General features: G+C 42.1%; 1 protein-coding gene across 4 annotated transcripts in view; it reads left to right on the top strand.

Moving 5' to 3' along the window:
* Positions 1 to 21705, top strand: part of DENND1A (DENN domain containing 1A) — a 754510-nt gene that overhangs the window by 332090 nt on the left and 400715 nt on the right. For all 4 annotated transcript variants that reach the window (XM_073639759.1, XM_073639756.1, XM_073639757.1 and 1 more), the window contains exons 8-9: positions 7329 to 7382; positions 21349 to 21459. In XM_073639759.1, coding sequence (XP_073495860.1) covers positions 7329 to 7382; positions 21349 to 21459 — 165 coding nt within the window. The remainder of the gene's footprint in view (positions 1 to 7328; positions 7383 to 21348; positions 21460 to 21705) is intronic.

Genomic DNA, 21705 nt, shown 5'->3' with positions numbered 1-21705 from the left:
CCAGTGCGCCGTGTTTTACATTTTTGTCCGATCCACTAATGATCCTTCTGGGAGAGATATAAAGATTTTTTGACGTTCTATAGCAGCCAATTTCTATTACTCGCCAGGGGTAATCTAACATGTATGGCCGCTTTGGTCATCTTTTAAGGTGCCAACACAAATTAGACTAAATTTGATGAAAATGGATTATTTTGACCCAATGGGGCTCGTGCACACCACCGATTTTCTCGTCCAAGTGTTATCCGTGGTTTTCATGGATAGCACTCATACCTATGATATTTTATGGGGCTATACACATGTCCGATCTTTTCCTTTGACCGAGTAGTCCGCAGAAAAAAAATCGGAGACATGTTGAAATTTTATCTGCGGGGTCAGAACAAAATCGACATTACAAGTCTATGGGCTCGTGAAAAAAATTCGACCGCTCTCGGATTAAATTATTGTTTTTGCTGGATTGAAGTCGACCATGATTCTTTTGTCCACAGGTGATATTTCATTAAAAAATAAAAGCATTTTCCAAAAGATATTTCATCCTCTGCTCCGTGCCATTGAATATATATGTCCCAGTTGAAGAAAAGTAAATGCCATTATGGAATACATTGTGTGTAACTCCATTGATTAAATGGTCATTAACCAGATGAGCATTGATTCAGCGGTCGACCAGCCATCAACCAACCTCTGTCTGATGTGTATTTCCACTTCTAAGGTCCTCGTGCCTATTGGATAAAAATCAGCCGCACCTGCAATTTTGATAGGATTGTCCGACTGTCTAAAATGTAAGGAGGCCTCCTGACCTTCCGTCTTCGGATGACTGAGAAGACCTTAAGTGTTTCCTGACTGCTCTTCTATATCGTTCAAACTTCTTTGCAGCCAAAAGGGAAAACTCAAAAAAGAATGGAAAATTGCAATAGAAAAAAAGCAATTTCCAACATATTCTTTGCAGAATACGTTTTAAACTACAACAAATAAATTTATATATATATATATATATATATATACATATATATATATATAATTATAATATATTATATACATATATGTATAATTATTATTTTTATTTTCTATGACCGCCCGTACCTTAAACCTTTCAGATGAGTATAATTTCTTACCTACACGATTAATGCTGCCATATCACACATTGTTGTTTCTATGACAACAAATCAATGGCGTTCAAGACCATAGACGATAAGCGGAGGTGGTGTTTCTGCTTCAGCAGATATATGAAGCTTGATTACTTGATAATTACATTTGATAGCCAGTGGAAACGGGACATTGGTGAAATTGTGGATGTGTGATCTTTTATTGAGGCTCCTATGTGTGTTGTTACAAGACTTTTGGTATATTACATATTTTACCTTCACAAAGGAAAGAGTTGTCTAGGATTAGGAAAGGGTTTTGCTCTTACAGAAACAGCGCCACGGTCCTCCATTGGCGGCGTTGGGTACTTCTTAAATATTGATGAGTAGCATTACCAGGCATGGTCCACAAGCAAGAGTCACGTTTTTTCTGAAATGATAAGCAGACCTTCTTTTCTGTTCCTGGACACACTCTTCAACTTCCTATCATGGAGGGAATTTTGGCAACCATATTTGCCATATTTGATGGCTAGGAAGATGCTGGTCTTGACGAGGCGGCATAATAAAGTCACACGCACATATCTCTTCATGAATCAGGATCGTTGGACAAGTGTCGTACACCTCACCTTACCGTGATGGAGAAAGATTTGTAGTGTAGCAAATTCCGACGCGCGTCAGTCCCCCCTTCCCACCTCAGCTTCACCCATTTCGTCAGAGCTGGGAGATAATGGTGTGAAAATTCCAGAAGTCTCCAAATTTTGGCACAACCGGTGTGAAAGCTTTGATGAATTGGGACCTTCACCTTGTGGATGATATGGCCAGGGTTGTGGAGATCAACGGGATGGTTTTTGGGGGAGTGTTTTTATTTATTTTTACATGGGGCGGTTTTCTGCTACTGAATCACGTTGAATTTCCATGTTGCTTCTTTTTCCTCTTGGAACCTAAAAAAGCCTCATTAGTTTGCCCAGTTTTCCCTTCGGATTGAATCAGAACCTTATTTAGAGTATTTTGAATCAGTTTTTGATGTGGAACTTAGAGCAGAATCAACTCCAAAGTCCACATGAAAAACCCAAACATTATGTATACATCCCACAAACACTCAAAAGTATGGAAGGCATGAAAGCCAGGTTTTTTTGGCACAAATTAAGCCAGTTTTCTGATACATGTGGCCCCAATGAGTCACATATCGTAGTTTCATGGATGTAACGTGACCTATTTTCTAACATATGTTCATCGCATGTCTTCTTCACATTTCTTGATGCAAGCCCATCTCTTCTTTTTTTATATCATCTGCTCCTCCAGAAGCTCCTTCTAGCTAATGTCCATCGCCCCTTCCTGACAGGTTGCAGTTGGTAGGCTTTGAGAAGTCACCAGCTGGCAGGGACCACAATGATTCTGTGTCACCGGAAAGGCCTGTGTGACCTGCAGAGGAGTCACTTTCCCCATGCCTAGTAGTCCACCGGCATTATACCTTGCCCCCCATTCTCAGGCCAGTGGATTCTAGGAATGCTGACAGTTTCCCTCCCAACGTATCCCGTGCACTCGAGCAGAAGGATGAAATGCTATCAAAGACATTGCTCAAGGAGCTCTCTGCTCGGGTCTCTTCCGGCACATTAGTTATTCACAAAGTCCGAATATCACTGGGGGGCGCAGCGCAGGCTTTTTCTTTCTCTCTGTATATTGTGACCACTTTTTGATGTTCATCCCTGTGATGCGCTGTCATCTCGATCGCCCATTACTACCTGTCAAGCCTTGGAGAGCCGCGCGCTGCAGGTTATGTTGTGTATATGTTTTTTTCTTCCTTTTGGGTAGATCTATAATCTCTCTTGGTATTGTTTTCTCTTCCATTCTCATAACATATGTCATAATTTTCTTGCCTGGAAAAAAAATGAAAACGTCTTTAAAGCAAATCTGTCATTGATTTTTAATATTTTTTCCTGTTGTATCTTTAGAACTTGTGACAGTGTTGCGCCTTCCGTAGTTTAATCCTGTTTAAATACTAGTTTACCCTGTCAAAAATCCACTTGATGGAACGTATTTAAGTGCAATGCAGAAAAGTTTTCATTACCGTTTGCATTGCATACATTGAAACGGAGTGATATTGCTATCACAACACAGCAATTCACAAGTGACTCCTGCAGATTTTCAGAGAAGTATAGCAGATGTGATGCCAGATGTTATGGATGGGGATATCTTCAATATTATGGAATAATTAAAGCTCTATGTACAGAGTGGCAAAGTGGGATCCTAAACGACAGTTCTATATAGGGCAAATGATTTTAAGTGGGTGTTTTGTCTACTTTTAGGGACATTTTTATTCTTACTTAAAGGGAATCTGTCAGCAGGCTTTTCCTGTGTAATTTGAGAGCAGCATGAGACCCTGATTACAGCGATGTGTCACTTACTGGGCTGTGTTTTGCTGTTTTTATAAAATTAGTGTTTTATCAGCAGGAGATTATCACTGCGGGACTCGTGCCTTCTGGTCCAGCCACACCCCCACCATTGAGTGGCTGCTTTCTGTCAATATACAGTGTACACAGAAAGCTGCCAATAAGTGGTGTGGGCGGTGTTATACACAGAAAGCAGCCAGTCAGTGGTGTGGGCGGGGTTATACACAGAAAGCAGCCAGTCAGTGGTGTGGGCGGGGTTATACACAGAAAGCAGCCAGTCAGTGGTGTGGGCGGGGTTATACACAGAAAGCAGCCAATTAGTGGTATGGGCGGGGTTATACACAGCTCAGCATTCTCAGCATGAGCAGCAGAGAAAACTGTGATTGTATCACAACTTCTGCAATCAATAAACTAAGTGACACAGCGCCAGAATCAAAGTCTCTGTCCCTACATCATGCAGCTGTCAGATTACGTAGCAAAACCTGATGACAGATTCCTTGTATTTCTTTTTGGCTAAATATAATTTTTATAATTGGGTTTCATTCCAAATTTAGCGCCGATTGCCTTCTATAGATTTTGCATTGTATTGTCTTTTACTGGCTGCTGAATGGGTTAACTGATAATCTGTCAGTGAACTCGTTCTTACGGTCTAATTTTTGATGAAATTCGATAGCAAAAATTATTTTAGCCCCAAATACATGCATTTAAGTAAAAAAAAATATCAACAGAAATGGATAGACCCTTTATAGAGCCTAACACACAAAGCCATCTCTAAATAAGTAACGTAAAAGGAAATGAAGAAACATAAAGGCAATTAGAAAGTAACAAGAGATAAAAAATCAGAGGATGCACTATGGTCATCGCTACAGTAAATGCAATAATAATAATTTTTACATAAATGTTAGATGTTATTAATATTCTTTATTTTATAGCTCCCTTAGTCACAAGGCTGAGTGCCAGGTGCAATGGGAGCGAGGACTCTGCCCACGAGGGCTTATAATCTACAAGGGAAGGCTACAGTAGGTGAGGGTAAAAGCCGCTGATATGTCCTGGCGGATTGTAGGCATTCTTGAAGAGGTGGGTTTTGGGGTTATTTTTGAAGATTTTGATGGTCAGGGAGAGTCTTGATTAGTTGGGGTAACTCAGTCCAGAGTATGGAAGAAGCACGAGAGAAATCATGGAGATAGTTGTGTGAGGAGCGGACAAGGAGAGAAGGAGATCTAATGAGGGCTGGAGATTATGAGTGGGAAGATAGTGGGAATTTAGGATCCCAGATATATGGAGGAGACAGGATATGGATAGCCTTATAAATCATTGCTAGTATTTTGAACTGTGTTCTCTGTGCATTCGGGAGCCAGTGGGAGAATTGGCAGAGGTGGTGTCATGGTGGTAACTCGCATGCGCTCCCGCTGCCGTGCTACTCACTGCGTTCGCTACTCTGCCTGGCCGCCGCACTGAGTCCATGCAACAATTCCAACTCTGCACATGGCTATAGGGGGCGTGGCCAGATCCTACAGGAATTTAACCCTGCTGTGTTCTCCAGGATTTTGATTCTCCAGCCAATCACCATCCCGCAGGTGCTATATGTTAGGCAGCACCGCCCTCCACTCCTTTGCCTGTGCTTAGGTTCCTGTCAGTTTCAGCAATCAGTCCTGTGTTATTTCGTCTCGTCTCACCTGTTACTGACCCAGCTCTTTGACCCGTTATGTCTGATCTCTCCGCTCCTGACCTCGGTTCAGTTTTCTGAACCCGTGCTGCCTGCCCTGACTCTGGACCGTCTGACTATGCTTCTGTTTTGCCCCTCCTGTACCTCGTATACCTGCTCTGATCCGTGGGCCAGCTGCTGCCGTCCTGGGGGCTGCCCTGGGGTGGTAGCTGGTGCCCACCAGCGGCCCAGCCTATCCTCACCATTAGAGGCTCTAGTGAATACCCGATAGACACTTAGTCACGCTCCTCCAGGGTAAGCCCAGACTGTGGCGCAGTGGGTCCACATCCATCAGCGTTACAGGTGGATTATTCGTGTAGTAAAGTGAAGAATCAATTGGAGGGATGTAAGACTACTAGATGGGAGGCCACCGAGAAGGATGTTGCAGTAGTCTAGCTGGGAGATGAGGAGGGCATGCTCTAGCATTTTTGTAAATCAAGTTTGAGAAAAGAGCAGATTGGAGTTTGAGAATCCATAAGAAACTGAAAGACCTACAAGATTTCATTAAATGCTCGTCTCGTTTCAAACGCAAGTAATGAGGCTCAGCTGATTATTAGCTGCGCCTGAGCACCATGGCTTTGCCTTCTAACATGCCCAGTGACCAGCTGTCTTGACTAGGAGTTGTTTAGGCTTGGCACCGATACTAAAGCTAGCCAAACACATCTGAAAAATATCAGCAGAACCTACTGATTTTGGTCTGACTGTCTAAGGTGTATGGCGGTCTACCAACTCGGGAGGATTGAGCATGTTGCATGTTTTGTTCTCAAGGGAATAAGCCACCACCAGAGGTGTCCGGTACCAACTTGCTCCCTTGTACCTGATCGCTCCTATTACCCAGACGTGCAATAAATTTTGGCGGTTTGCACTTCATCATACAGATCTGTCACTGAGGCCTTATGTTATATCATTGGATTCTGTGCAAAATCTGATATAATGTCATTGAATTGATCTGTTTATAAGTGCAGGTGAGCACATAACTAAGTCTGCACGGCAGCGAGTTTATCTCCGCTTTTCTGGAAAACTACTTCTATAATACAAATATATACAGCGGCAGCAAGATATCAGTGGAAAACTATCAAAATCAAATTTTGCCTGGTTGCGAAGCTAACATTGCACTAGATGATTGCTCATAATGTAATTCCACATCCCAGCTCATCTCTTGGATTTTCAATGCTGTAGTCATTTGCTAAAAATCAATGAATGTCTATTTCATTGGGAAAAAAAACAACATGATTTGACTACAATATCTGAACTCACCTTAAAGGGTATATGTCACCATGTTTTTGCCACCCCCATCTGAGAGCAGCATATTGTAGGGGCAGAGACCCTGATTGCAGCGATGTGTCACTTACTGGGCTGCTTGCTGTAGTTTTGATAAAATCCCAGTTGTATCTGATGCAGATCTAGCAGTTCACTGAATGCTGAGCACTGTATAACCCCGCCCACACCACTGATTGGCAGCTTTTTGAGAAGATAAGAAACTGGCCAATCAGTTTTGGGGGCGGGGTTGAACTACTAAGCAGCAGGTTTACTAGTCCTCTAGTGGTAATCTCTTCCTGATAAAACTATGATTTTATCAAAACTGCAACAAGCAGGCCATTAAGTTATACATCGCTGGAATTGGGGTCTCTGTCTTTATATCATGCTGTCGTCAGATTAGATGGAACAATCCCGGTGTCATATTCCCTTAAAGATGATTTTTGACACAATGTTCCAAAAGTCCAATGCGCCTAATTGATCATATTTAATACCCAATTTCTGTAAAAAGACGTCAGGCCCATGGATGCTTCTGGTTTTACACTAAGAATTTATTAGGAATTCATAGCGAAACACAATCAGCTCGTCACTTGTCATAAATGCTGCTTCCGGTGATGAGTGAAGCCACTGATATGTCACAGTATGGAGCCGATTGCCGTGCAGCCATCACCCTCCATCTGGCAGATGCATTCGGCTTCAGATCCCAGTGCACGCACTTTTTTTTTATTATGAAGTGTGGTAAAGTAAAATTTCCATCTTTCTTTCATGTTGGGGATTTCTTTGAACAGTGTTTGTGGTCAGAGTTCTCCCTTCGCTTGGCTCACTCTCACGTCTACTACTTTTTTTTTTTTTGTTCCCTATCATTTTTTTTTAACCATTTTCTCCTTTTTTCCCCTCCAGCATTCCTACTTCACAGTGCCTGATTCTCGAGAGCTGCCCAGTATTCCTGAGAATGTGAGTACCCAGCAATACGTCGGCTTGTAGCACGAGCCATCGCTAGTCACTTCCAATATGTATCTATCTCATTCTACAGTTTCATTATCCTAAAGGTCAGCAGCTGGACAAAGTCACTCATTTATCTCCATAGGCAAGATTAGGGGCTAGCCCTGTCCCTGACATTATGACCTGAAGGACACATCACCATCTGACCAGCCAACTAATCTATCAAATGTCAAATGCCAGCATATTTGTAGGTCTCTAGTATTCACGTTTGCTTTATCGTTTCTCTGAATTTCGCTTTTTAGGCTGTGTGCCCATGACGCGGATTTATTGCGTTTCCGCAGCGCCATTTCCGCCGCGAAAACGCATTAAAAACACTTGTTAACTTGTCTGCCATGTTTCCCAATGATAATCCACATGTTCTGTGCACATGCTCGGAAATTTCCACTACTGATTATCTTTGCGGAATAATCCGCAGCACAACTATTAATTTAACGGAATCGCGGCAAAATCGCCGCCATTGACTTGCATTGGACCACATACAAGTGTGCATGCGGATGTTATGCGATTCAATGCGCAGATGGTACCCGGGTCTGGAGAAGAGGAGACTCTCCTCCAGACCCGGGTACCATAGTACCTGTAGTTAAAAAAGACTTAAAATTAAAAAAACACATTATACTCATCTTCCGATGGCCCCCGGTCTCCTTCTCCGATGCGCCCAGTGTCTCCGGCGGCTTGTGGTGCTCTAAAAAGGACCTTCCATGACGTCATTTAGACGTGACAGGTCACGCGACCGCTGACGTCGGCGGTCGCGTGACCTGTCACATGAATCAATGACATCATGGAAGGTCCTTTTTAGAGCACCACGAGCCGCCGAAGACATTGGGCGCATCGGAGAAGGAGACCGGGGGCCATCGGAAGATGAGTATAATGTGTTTTTTTTTTATTTTTTTATTATTGATGCTGCATTTGCAGCATCGTAACTTTGTCACACAACATAAATTCATGCCGGTTGCAAGGATTTATATAGTGTGACCAAGTTGTCAAGCTTTTTTTCCAAGTGATGCTAAAATCGCTTGGAAAGCGCTTGATAACCCGCATGCAGAAATGCATGTGCAAAACGCTTCACAAACACTTCTACCTGGCAGAAAAAACGCATGTACAATCCGCATGTACAATCCGCATGTACAATCCGCATGCATTTTTTCTGCCAGGGAGATGCAGAAGCACTCCGCAGCATTTCTGCATCGTGGGCACTTAGCCTTATTGAAGACCATCTTCATGGTCACCTGGTCATTAGAATTGGGGAACAGTGACCCATCGTTGATGTCCACATTTGGTAATCCTAAACCCAAAGATTTTGGCCTTGGAGAATTGGTCTTTTTGAACCCGTTAACGACTCTGGTATTTTTTTTTTTTCTGATTTTTTTTTTTCCTCCACTTGTTCTAATAGAATTATTGTTTTTATTTTTCTGTTGACAGAGCCGTACGAGGGCTTGTGTGTTTTTGCAGGATAGGTTGTAGTTTTTATTAATTTCACCAAATAATGTACTAAAAAAAATAGAAAAAAAATTCCAAGTGCATTGAAATTGGGGAAAAAAATGCACATCACAATTCCGCTATTGTTTTTGGAGTTTTTTGTTCATGCCATTCATTGTACAATAAAAAAATATTATTTTATTATGAAGTACATACGGTGACTCAAAAATGGAAATTCTGGAGTTTTGTTCTGCCTTTTTTTTTTTCGGAATTTGACATAAGGTTTTAATAAGTTTATATTTTGCTAGATTGTACTTTTTTGGCCAATACCAAATATGTTTACTTTTCTATTATTTTTTTTATTTCTTTATTATTAATGGGGAATTTGGATGATTCAAATTCTTATATTTTACTCTCACACGTATATATATATTTATATTTTTACAGTATACATAGTATATAATACAGTGATTGTGTGTGTGTGTATGTGTGTGTGTGTATATATATATATATATATATATATATATATATATTTTTTTACTATATTGTTTAGTTGCGTTAGGGCACTTAAAGCAGCAATCGTCTACTTATGTTATATACTTCAATATCACGGTATTCCAGTGTATAGAAAAATCACAGTCTCCTATGGAGTTCAGGCTGTAGATGAGTTTCATCGGAGGACCAAGATGACAGTTACGGCCTTCAGTAAGTCCATGGCTGCCTTGTCAACCCATCTGTTCTCCGCGATCGCAATGCAGGGGGCCAATGGGAGGTGGTTCGCGCATGCACTGGCAATAACATCAGTTAAATGTCGAAGTCAGAGATTAACATCGGCTTTTAAATGGTTAAACTGTGACAATCGGAGCGAGACCCGGCTGCTGCTGTTACAGGCAGATGCCAGCTACATAACACAGCCGGCATCTACCTGGTATCAAGCAGGCTCGGCTCCTGAGCCTGGGAGAGACCTGACAACCAATATACGTGCACTAGTTTCAGGGAAGGGCAAACCTCGTGCCTCCAGGCTCTGATTCATACTGCTTGAGGTTGGGGTAGCATGAGTCTAGTGTCAGGTTCCCTTTAAAGGATTTTTTTCTGATTTCATAAAAACCTTCTACTCTGACTGCAGTTTTGTTTTCTCATCCTTCCCGGGTCCTGTATGAGTCGCCGGGGCTGCTGCTGACGTCCGTTATTGTCCCCAGCGCTGACGTCACGTCGACAGCTCTGCAGTAAATAACTGAGCTCAGCAGCTCGATCTGCTGAGCTTGATGATTGGCTGCAGCGCTGTCGACATGACATCAACACTGCAGACAATAACAGACTTTGTGTGCAACGGCGGAGACTCAGGGCTGGAAAGGAAGTAAAGCACAGTTTATTTTCTTACAACAAACTGCGCCTGGGGACAAGGGATTTCTGAAACTGAAAAAATCCCTTTTTCAGTGCCCCAACATCACCCATCGGGAAAAAAGTCTAAAGGCCACACACACAGGTAGTTAGTCATGCCAAGATTGCTAGATTTGGCCAAGTTTACTCTCATGTATGAAGAGGCCTCTACATTCGGACCAGGAATTGCATCTTTAGAAGTGACCCTGCATTGCAGAATTTGGGCGAGTTTGCTCTGTTTTGAGGTCGATGACGGTCCCATTGGCGTCGATTTGCTTTCTGCTCTTTGGTGCGACATCCCGCATTGTTACCACCTGAACTCTATTATTTAGAAAGTCTTAATGTGTTTGTATAATTCTAGATAATGTACAGATTGTGTAATTTATGGGAATGCATTATGTGTACACCAGCACATTTTAACATTCCTCTTTCTTAACACCGCGCGAGCAAATTCCCCCCGTGGAGTTTTTTTTTTTTCCCCGTCAGTTCCTTCCAAGTAATTTTACAAAACCTAGTTAAATATATTGTGCATATTTCTTATCTGTATACATAAGACCATAGTGGAGTCTCAATTTGTTTTTGTCCTTCTCACATACACATTAGCATTCATGTAGGCGTCTTAATGTAGATAAATACAGGCGATACCCTGTCATAAATATTAATGGGTTTGCAGCGGTTGACCCGCGGTGTGCAGCATAAAATCAAAGCGTTTAAATAATTACTACATTTTAAGGAGGTTTAAGTGTTTTCTGCAGTGTCGTAAGTATGTGTTATTTCTCACGAGTAATGCTTCTCCGGATAAGAATCAAACTGCTACAATATGGAATAACATTGTAATTATGATGCTTTGTGTCAGAGTTTTGTTTGCCACGATCATTGAAAAAAAAAAAAAAACAACTCGCTGGCATGGCTGTCAAGATTTCAAACCGAAAGATCATTTCACCCGACGAAGGAGCGGGTGATTGCTAGCCCATTTACACTGCATGACTATCGAGAAGAATGCTTGTTTCGATATAATTATGCAGTGAAAAAGATAAGAGACTTATCAAAATGAACTTTTACCTCTGAGTAAACCATAAGATTAAGGTGGAAATTCTGATCCCTGCCCTCTACTTCAAACCTGATGAACAATTCGTTTTGGATTCCCATAAAGCTGACTTGTCAAAACGTATTTTTGTTTAGAAGGGAAACCAACGAGATATTTCTTACTGGTTCGATAGATGTTTGTACAGGTGGGTAATATTCATGGTCCAAAAGCGACAATGCCACTAAGGCGTAGCCATGCTGCTGGCCGAACGGTCACTCTTCAGGAGCACGCTGCTTCCTTCAAACAGGAAGCCAGGAGGCAGGGGAGTAGTGTGCTCCTGAAGATAGAAGAAACCCCTCTAATAACAATGGGCTCTAGTACTTTTCATATATATATATAGTAATATATATAGTATTAAAAGCCCTAGTAATCCAGCCAAGGAGAATTTCTCGTGAGCATTTTGCTCACCAAACTGTCAGGAACTGGCATTGGAAGCATCTGCCCCAAAATTGCGCTTAGCACTTAACATGGTTATAGGAAAGGCAAGCACTTATTACAGCTAATCTCAATGCCAGATAGGCACCTTCCCAGGGGGGTAGTGAACTATGCCAAAAAGAAATTTCTTTCCCCTGAGTAATATTAAGGCTGCGTGCCCACTATGCATTTTTCAAGCGTATTTGCCGCAGAATTTCCGCAGCGAAAACGCTTAAAAAACGCTTTTCCCCAATGATAATCCGCATGTGCTGTGCACATGCTGCGGAAATTTAAGCTGCGGATTATCATTGTGGAAAAATATGCAGCATGTCCATTAATTTTGCGGACACGCAGCGTAATTTCCGCCATTGACTTGCATTGAAAACACTTGATATCCGCATCACTGCATCTGCACATGCGGATATTAAGCGATTCAATGTGCGGATGGTACCCGGGTCTGGAGAAGAGGAGACTCTCCTCAGGACCCGGGTACCATAGAAACTTAAAAAAAAAAAAAAAAAAAAAAAAAAAGAATTTCAAATAAAAAATAAAGATTATACTTACCCTCTGATGGCCCCCGGCCTCCTCAGCGATGCATGCGGTGTGTTGGGCGGCTCGCGGTGGTGTGAGGACCTGACATGACGTCATTGAGTCATGTGACAGGTCACGCGACCGCTGACGTCGGCGGTCGCGTGACCTGTCACATGACTCAATGACTCATTGACTCATTCTGGGCTCTGCTAGATCTGCAGCAGATAAAACAGGGATTTTATTACAACTGTTTCACCCAGTAAACTAAGTGACACATCGCTGAAATCAGGTTTTTTGTTACTAAATCATGTTGCTCTCAGATTACATAGCAAAAACCTGGTGACAGATTCCCTTTAATGAAATATTAGGGATTGCAAATTGTATGTATTGGAAAGATTATAGTAGCTTGTACTAATAGACTTGACATATTGTATAAGTTTATATAGTAGAAAACCGCACTGAAGAATTTTGGACGTGTACCTATAGCAGTGGAATCAACTGTCATCGACCTCCCTCTGCCGTATGGCATGAAGAACTGGGTAGGGTATTTGTTCTAAGTTGTATAATTGCCCTTTAAGAGGAGGTGTTGATGCAGTAAGAATACAATGTAAATGGATCTGTATTTTTATGCAGTCATAAAGCTGACTAATCCATAAATATTATCTGCAAAGCCCCTGTTATATAACCGCACGTGTGTTGATTGGCTGGGTTTAGGATCTGGATTTGCAGACCTGTTGCATTAAGTGAAAAGCTATATGTGAGTGCGGGATTCACCTTTAAACAAGCCTCAGTATACAATACCACATAATGCCAAAGCAGTGCAAAGACTGTCAGATACAGAGGATACAGTGGTCTCCAGGCAATATAAACAGCCAAGTCCGCACACCATATAAACCAGAATGTTGTACTGTATCGCAGAGCCATGAATAAATGATCGTACAAATCCTATTGTGTCTGTTTTTTTTTCCAGCCCTGGCTTTTACAAGGAGAACTGTTGGGTTATTACTTTTATTGCTGGAAAATGGAAACGTTTACCAGTACTAATATGCAATACTATTGTGTAATTCAGAATACAAAGCCCTTTTTGTTATGACGACACGGAACACCCTAGGCTTAACCCTGCATGTGTCATGGCTCGGGTAGCCCGGGACCATGGGCTTCTTCCCTGTCCCTAACGCTAGGGGCGCCCTAACTGGTCCTGTTCCCCAGATTACTCCTGAAGGTGAAGATATCGGGGCCTCGTACCTTGCTGAGCTCCTGAATCCGCCATCAGTCTGTTCTCTCCCCCCACCCAGGGAAGAGGGAAGTAGTAGTGTATGGCAATACACCAACCAGTCTTACAAGGTAATACGGACAGGGATAAAGGAAAATACCTTTCATACAAATATGCTCACACAAACAACAGAGGAAAACAAAGGGGAGTGGAGGATGGAGCAAAAATCAGAGTAGGAGAAGGAGAGTATTTGCACACGACCAAAACCACGCAACAGTCTCAGATAGCTCCACCAAACGCCATCTCAAAAACAACTCTCCACCAACTCCTGAAACCGTGCAGCAATGAGGCTAGCTCTAGCAATAACTGCTTGCCAGAACTCATTACATGTAGGGGCGGGGAGTTGCCAACTCTGAACAGCTTAATGCAGCAGGTAAGCTTCCAGGAACTCACAACTGAGCAGATTAACCCCTGCACTGCTAGAAGAAACCTGCAGTATTTAATATGAAGGAGAAGTGCTTCTAGTCAGTGCAGGAGTAGGGGAAATCAGACGGCGCGGTCTTCTGGCTCCTCTCTGTCGCGGTAAACCCGTGACAGGATGCTTGAGGACCCGGCTTTACTAAAATAATGTCAATTTATGTGATGTTATTTTTGGTAAAGTTTCTTAGTGTTAATGTGTTAGTGTAGTATTGCTAGGATTTATACTTTCCAAGGACCTAACGAAGGACAGGAAACATTAATTAGGCGATTCCGGCTTCTAAATATTAAAGTGTTTGGATGGATAGAAGACCCCTGAGGATCTCACACTGGGTCAGTATGGTAAATACTGCAGTTTCATATGAGGGGGTGGTATATAAAAATAGTTATTGTTCTCAAAAATGCAATAAGGTATGCAAGCCTTGGTTTGATTCCTCTATGGCTCACATTAGTCCCCAGGTGATGAGGAGTAGTCTCTCATGCCTAAAGTATGGGATATTTGGTGCTTGACATGAGTGTCTTATGTTTTAGGTTAAGATGTTAGACCCATTATATGTTAAGTGCAAGATTAACTTTGCAAGAAAGTATTAATGTAACTCTGGTGGGTGTGGACCCACTGCACCATGGGCCGGGATTACCCTGGAGAGGTGTGACTAAGTGTCTTCCAGGTTAATCACTAGAGACTCTGATGGTGAGGATAGTCTGGACCACCAGTAGACACCAGGTATGACTCCATGGCATTCCCCGGGACTGCAGCAGCTGACCGGCGGGTCAGAGGAGTGGGTACGAGGTACAGGGGGGCAAAGACAAAGATGTGGTCAGACAATCTGAGATCAGGGCAGGCAGCACAGGTTCGATATACGTAGCAGAGGTCAGGAGCAGAGAGGTCAGACAGGACGGGTAAAGAAGCCGGGTCGTTAATAGGAGGCCGAATATGGTGATGTGCATGAACAGGTGCTAGGAACCAACGTTCAGGTGAGGAATGCAGGGTGGAGTCGCCTGATATATAGATAGGCTGGGGAAGCAAATCTTTGAAGGACAAGGTGGATACAAATTCCTACAGAGTTCTGCCGTGCCTCCCTATGACTCATGACCACCACAAGGCAATGCAGGGCGATGGTTGGGTACTGGACGGAGCAGAGCGAAACACACGATGAGTAAGGCGGCGCTTAGAAGGCATAACAATTAATAAGCAATGCAAAATGCAATTTGTCCTTCTGTTGTATGATGTAACCTTGTTATGTTGTATAATAGTCAATAAAATGAATTAAAAAAAAAAGAATATGAAAGGGTTCTTTACAGTTAGAGCAGTCAGACTGTGGAATGCCGACCATAAGAGGTAGTGATGGCAGACATTATATCGGCATTTAAAAAGGGGCTGGATGCTTTTCTCATCACAGAGGACATTGTGGGTTATAGATAACCTAGTGATACATGATGTATAACTGGTGGAGAAAGATTTAGCTTGATGGACCTGTGTCTTTTTCTTATCCTATGTAACGATCAGGGCCGGTGTGATCACTGGGATCTCTGACGATCAACTGGACAGTGTGGCACTCCCGCAATCCATTGTAAAGTGGACTTCCCACACATGATGCAAAGTGCAGGGAAAGTCTGAGGATTCACGGGGTCCTGGCTGTCAGACCACCAGTGATCAGAATTGATTGGATATCCTAGCTACCTATTACATGAAATCCTGGATAAACCCCTTTACTTGCCTCACATTGTTCTGACTTTAACATGACAGTTGATGTTTAGGCATAATATACAATTTCATTAGGTACAAACTTTCCTGACTGTAGTACAATGAAAGCAAAGCAATTACAATGCCATCTTTATGGCAACAACGTTTTTTTCCCGGGCAACCTCAAATCTCATACCACTATTTCACATCTTAATTGGACAGTGACCTTAAAGGGGGTTGTCAAGTTAGAAAAAATTGTACTTACTAATAAACTTCACGTCTGAAAGGTGCCCCGATCTTCATCTGCAGTCTCCAATTCTAGAGATTGTAGCCGGCAATCAAAAAAAACAAAAAACATAGCAAGTGCTCAGGAAATGACCATAGAGATTAAAAAAAAAGATACTTCAGGTCAAAAAATGCTGACGTGTCCTGAAGCATCTCATGCTCTTAGAAAACGGTAACAAAAAAGGGTAACGTTTGTGGTGAGTGACATGCCAATGTTAGGAGACTTATGTTAGGAGCCATGCAATGCTCCTCTGGGAAACTAAATATGCATATTGCTACTTCTGAGAGGAAGAGGAGGTTACCCTGGCTTGTCAAGCATGTCCCTCTCCACATGGATAACCATGACCCATTGGCCCCAGTCAGAGGCCTCCCATACAGCTAAATCAGATATTATGCTTTGCACTGAGGAGGGGCAAACACCCCGAAACACGTTTTTTCAAATTGAGATTCTGGTTTGGCTTTTATCCTAAGTCGTGTGGCAAGGCTCGTTAAAGGGTCGATATTGACTTTTAGGATTGTTGCTTCCAATAGGTGGCGCTAGAATTCAATTCCTCTGTAAAGAGGCCATTTGTATATGTTAAAGAGCACAGACATCCCGCCCACCAATACGACTGACTGCACTATGGTGTCATAAAAAAATAGCAGAAACAGCTGTATTCCTTTCCGCCCTCATTGTGACGTTATATACTGTATTTAGCTGCCGTATATAATGTCCTAAAATTGACACAATTTAAATACAAATACAGATAATGTATCATTGATGATTATTGAAAGGAACGTAAATGTTTGCAGAGGTAATAGATATTGCTTTGTCCGATCTCCAGTGTAACGGTAAAGTGTCATAGATGTGGTAGTCCAAGTGGTATACGTAAAGTTTCTTTCCACTTATGTACATATGACGGCATGTACGCACAGACAGATTTTGCTCACATATCCCCTTTTTTTTTGCGTTTTAATGCTAATCATAAATAGGTTTCGAAAAAGCTGAATTAGATTCTTTTATGCTTCCATAAAACGTCATGGCACCTGGAAGTTTTCTTAAGGTCTATGAAGTGAGAGAGGATAGAATTTGGCCTTTATCTGGAAGGAGCGCTCTGCGTTCTACGTCCAAGTGAAACACCTCTTTAAGATCAGGCTCTTGCTCTTTTATAGTCTGCAGTAAATGTGGTGTTTATAGAAGACTTTACGCAGCTCTGCCAGAAGCAGGTATTTGGGTCCCCTTCCCCAGAGATTTTATGGCTAATGTAACCCTTTTAGCACCAGAATATAATGTAGTTGTGACTAGATTAATTTCAGATCTCATTAGGCTGGATCTGAAACATTCCAGAAGTGTCTTCTGTTCATACTTTCCAATCCCCTTCTGTATCTGATCAGTTTCTAATCAAGTTCTCGGCCATGACGTTTGTGGACAAGTTTGCAATCTCAACATCATTGGAGCAAAACCAGCACCAAGTCCTCTTGTCCTAGGTCCTAATTTACCAATTTTTAATAGGGACTACTGAGACTTTTTATACTCCTTTTTCCTGTCCTTTCAGGAAGAGCTTTCAGCAGTTTCCTTATCATCAGAGGCAGGATTACAATAACCGGTAACACCGCTACACACAGATGATAACATTAGATCCACCAATCACAATAGACTATGTCACAGCTGGCCCTGCTTCTCTTCACCATGTCCCTTGCACACGCTCATTAGATGCTTCAATACAAAATATAGGATTGGGGCCTGTTCATTATGGTTAATGTACACGTGTTGTTTCCTGAAACAATAGGAAGTCTGAATAAAAAAAATAAGTGTATGAGAATTGCAATATTTTTTATTTTTAATCCAATCTTTGAAATGGAAGAAAAAAAATACAAATTAGCTTTAAACAAAAACCTGATTTAAACGATGGGTCATTTTCTGATGAAAACGTCTCTTTAATGTAATGTATGAAACAATCAAACCTCTATACGGGCTCCTTTTTCTGTTGACACATACCTCTATACCCTCTTTCCTAATTTAAAGACAACTTCATACTTCCATGGTTGTAAAATCCTCAGTAGAAGCTCTTGATAAGACAGTGGACCACCCTCACACAACAAACCATCAATTACAAGGTGGATGGACAACTGATTATAAAGCAAATAATAAATATATGAATGGGTAAATAATTTAGTATCGAAATGGTGCTTAACAAATGTGAACATATGAAAAGTTTTCTGCTACTATATGTAATCCAAGGTGTTTAGTGCAAAAAAGGTAATTCTTCAACAAGTATACCATTTAGATTCTCAACCGCAAAGATGGCTCAAACCTCTGAGGAAGCCATCCTTATATGGCGATACACGTTGTTGGTTTTTGTCATCGTCCAGTCAAAGTAACTTATTAGAGAGTAGTGATTGTCCAAAATGTTCTAAGAACATATAACCAAAAAACGAAGCTGATAATGTAAATTATTGCCTTGCAATTTTTTTTTTATTTTATACTTGATTTAATGCACAGGTTAAAAAATTATTCCCTTTCTTTAATTGGAAAAGTATTCCACGCCAGTAACAAGTTCGCTGCCTTACTAAATTCCATTTTTTTTTTAAATCGACACAATAAATTCTTCAGTGCACTAAAACTGCCCACAAAAAGTCACACTTTTTCTCTTTTGCATTAAAAACATTATCCTTTGCCAAGTAGTTCTTTTTATGTATCATTTTATCGTTTCCATTTAAAGTGGATTGTATTATAGCTATCAAACTATAAGTGAATTCATGTAACTGATGTCATTACCCTGTACACTTGTAATATGACTAAAAAGTTTTGAAAGTTTTTTTTTTTTTTTAAGTTATATTAATAACATGTGTTGACTCAAGGGAATATATGGTCTTCTGTTCAAAGAAATGGATATGTGGAATCTAGGATAACTGCAAGTATCGATGGCATGTATGATTATCGAGAGCACGACCAATCAGCGAACCGTGCTAGTGAGGACCGGGGAGCGGCGCTGCCTGTGCGGGTACTTCCGCTGCGAGCAGCCGGGAGATGACCGGCTAGAGCCGGTCATCTCTCGGCTGCATCGCCGTTGACCTCCATGCGGCTACCGTCGGGAGATCAGTGGCTAGGGCCGCTGATCTCCCGACAGCAAGTGTGAAGGGAGGACCGGGGAGCGGCTCCGCCTAGGCCGCTGGTCGGGGTACTTCTGCTGCGAGCAGTCGGGAGATGACCGACTAGCGCCGGTCATCTCCTGGCTGCATCGCCGCTGACCTCTGTGCGGCAGATGGGCCGCTAACGACCGCCATCTTGTTCTGAAATCCCACGTTGCTGATTGGCCGCGGCCGGACCAATCAGCGACGCGGGATTTCCTGGACAGACAGACAGACAGACGGGATAAGCCGATTATATAGTAGATTTGCTGAAATTTTAATGCATCCTTAATGTTTAACCCTTATAGACACTGCCATTTTTTTCATTTTAAAGCTTTCAATTTTTCTTCCCTTTCTTCCAAGAGAATAATACCATTCATTTTACAAAATAATTTGCTGAAAAGTTGGAAAAAAAAACCTTCCAAGTGGGGTAAGCTCAGCACCCTGATTTCTTCAGTATTGGATCAGAAAGATAGGATGGGCAACAGTGTGAGCTGCCTCTTCTTACCTCAGTACCCCTAGATCAGATAGACAGGGTGAACAGTAGCATCAGTGGCCTCATCTTACCTCATCAACCCTGGGATCTCTCCAGTATTAGATCAGAAAGACATGGTGGACAGTAGTGTGATCGGCCTCTTCTTACCTCTGCACTCCTGTATCTCCAGTATTAGATCAGAAAGACATGATGGACCGCAGTGTGATCAGCCTTTTCTTACCTCAGCAGTCGAGGGATCTCTAGTGTTAGATCATATAGGCAGGGTGGACAGCAGTGTGAGCAGCCTCTTCTTACATCAACATCCCTGGTATCTCAAATATTAGTTCGGAAAGACAGAATAAACAGCAGTGTGAGCAGCCTCTCCTCACTTCTTTACCCCTGGTATCTCCAGTATTAAATCAGACAGGGTAGACAGCAGTGTGAGCAGCCTCTTCTTACCTCAGCACCCCTGGTATCTCCAGTATTAGACCAGATGGACATGGTGGACAGTGTGAGCAGCCGCTTACATCAGCATCCTTGGTATCTCTAGTATTAGTTCAGAAAGACGGGGTGAACAGTAGTGTGAGCAGCCTCGCCTCACTTCTGCACCCCTGGTATCTCCAGTATTAAATCAGACAGGGTAGACAGCAGTGTGAGCTGCCTTTTCTTACCTCAGCAACCCTGGTATCTCCAGTATTAGATTAGATAAACAAGATACACAGCAGTTTGAGCAGTATCTTCTTATCTCAGCACCTGTGGTATCTCCAATATTTGACCAGATGAACATGGTGGACAGTGTGAGCAGCCTCTTCTTACATCAGCATCCTTGGTATCTCAAGTATTCCTTCAGAAAGACGGGGTGAACAGCAGTGTGAGCAGCCTCTCCTCACCTCTGCACCCTTAGTATCTCCAGTATTAGGTCAGACCGTGTGGGCAGCAGTGTGAGTGGCCTCTTCTTACCTCAACACCCATGGTATATCCAGTATTAGACCAGTTGGACATGGACAGTGTGAGCGGACTCTTCTTACCGGAGTACTCTTGTGATCTCCAGTAATGGATCGGAAAGACAGGGTGGACAGCAGTGTGAGCAGCCTCTTCTTACTTCACCACCCTTGGTATCGCCAGTATTAGATTAGATGGACAGCAGTGTGAGAGCAGCATCTTCTTATCTCAGCACCCGTGGTTTCTCCAGTATTAGACCAGATGGACATGGTGGACAGTGTGAGCGGACTCATCTTACTTCAGCACTCCTGAAATCTCCAATAATAGATCAGAAAGACATGGTGGACTGCAGTATGATGCCCATCGGACCATCCCTATTTAATACCATTGGTTTTTTAGCTGTCCGTTTTTTTTTCACGGACAGCACCCAGACCAAAAATCCAGTAGTTTGACCTTAGCCTTGTAGAGATTACCTATCGTACATATTTATTTCTAATGATATTATTTTTTCTGATGCCGGAGAACCTTTTTAATAACTATTTATCCAGTTCACTTCTTAGTAACATTACGCCAAGCCTGTGTAACATAGTAAACGGGTTGGTAGCTTTCAGGTCTTTAATGGTTTGGGGTAAACGGGTTGGCAGCTTTCAGGTCTTTAATGGTTTGGGGTAAACGGGTTGGCAGCTTTCAGGTCTTTAATGGTTTGGGGTTACACAGCAGTATGGGCCGTGAAGTGTTTCTTTGAGGCAATCTGTTATATATTCTTGCAGACTCTGCAAATTTTCGACTATGTAAAGTAGCTGATTAGATTGAGATATTTTTATATCAAAACTTTCATATTATTCCACATTTTTTACTTGTATAAAACCCTAATCCAAACTGTTTTGTTTCATCTATTTGCAGAGAAACCTGACTGAATATTTTGTGGCCGTAGATGTGAATAATATGCTGCACCTCTATGCCAGTATGTTGTACGAGCGCAGGATCCTGATTTGTTGCAGTAAACTTAGCACGGTGAGTTAGTCTTCATCTAAATAACACTTGGAAGATATCTATGTGTGGGCATATGGAACATCAGGAGCTGTCGTTATAAGTGACAAATGTAGAAAAAAAAGCAAGTATAGGTCCACTAACTCCATGTCAGACCCGGATTCATACTGAAGATTTTTCTTAACGGTGACATTCTGCATTGCAATGAGAAACCCTTAAAGGGCATCTGTCAATGGGATCACCCCTCCTACGGCTATGTGCCCACGTAGC

Source organism: Phyllobates terribilis, unplaced genomic scaffold, assembly GCF_046119375.1.
Source record: "Phyllobates terribilis strain yellow unplaced genomic scaffold, ASM4611937v1 Scaffold_7__3_contigs__length_470593459, whole genome shotgun sequence".
Lineage (NCBI taxonomy): Eukaryota > Metazoa > Chordata > Amphibia > Anura > Dendrobatidae > Phyllobates > Phyllobates terribilis.
This window is presented reverse-complemented; position numbering and strand designations above follow the sequence as displayed.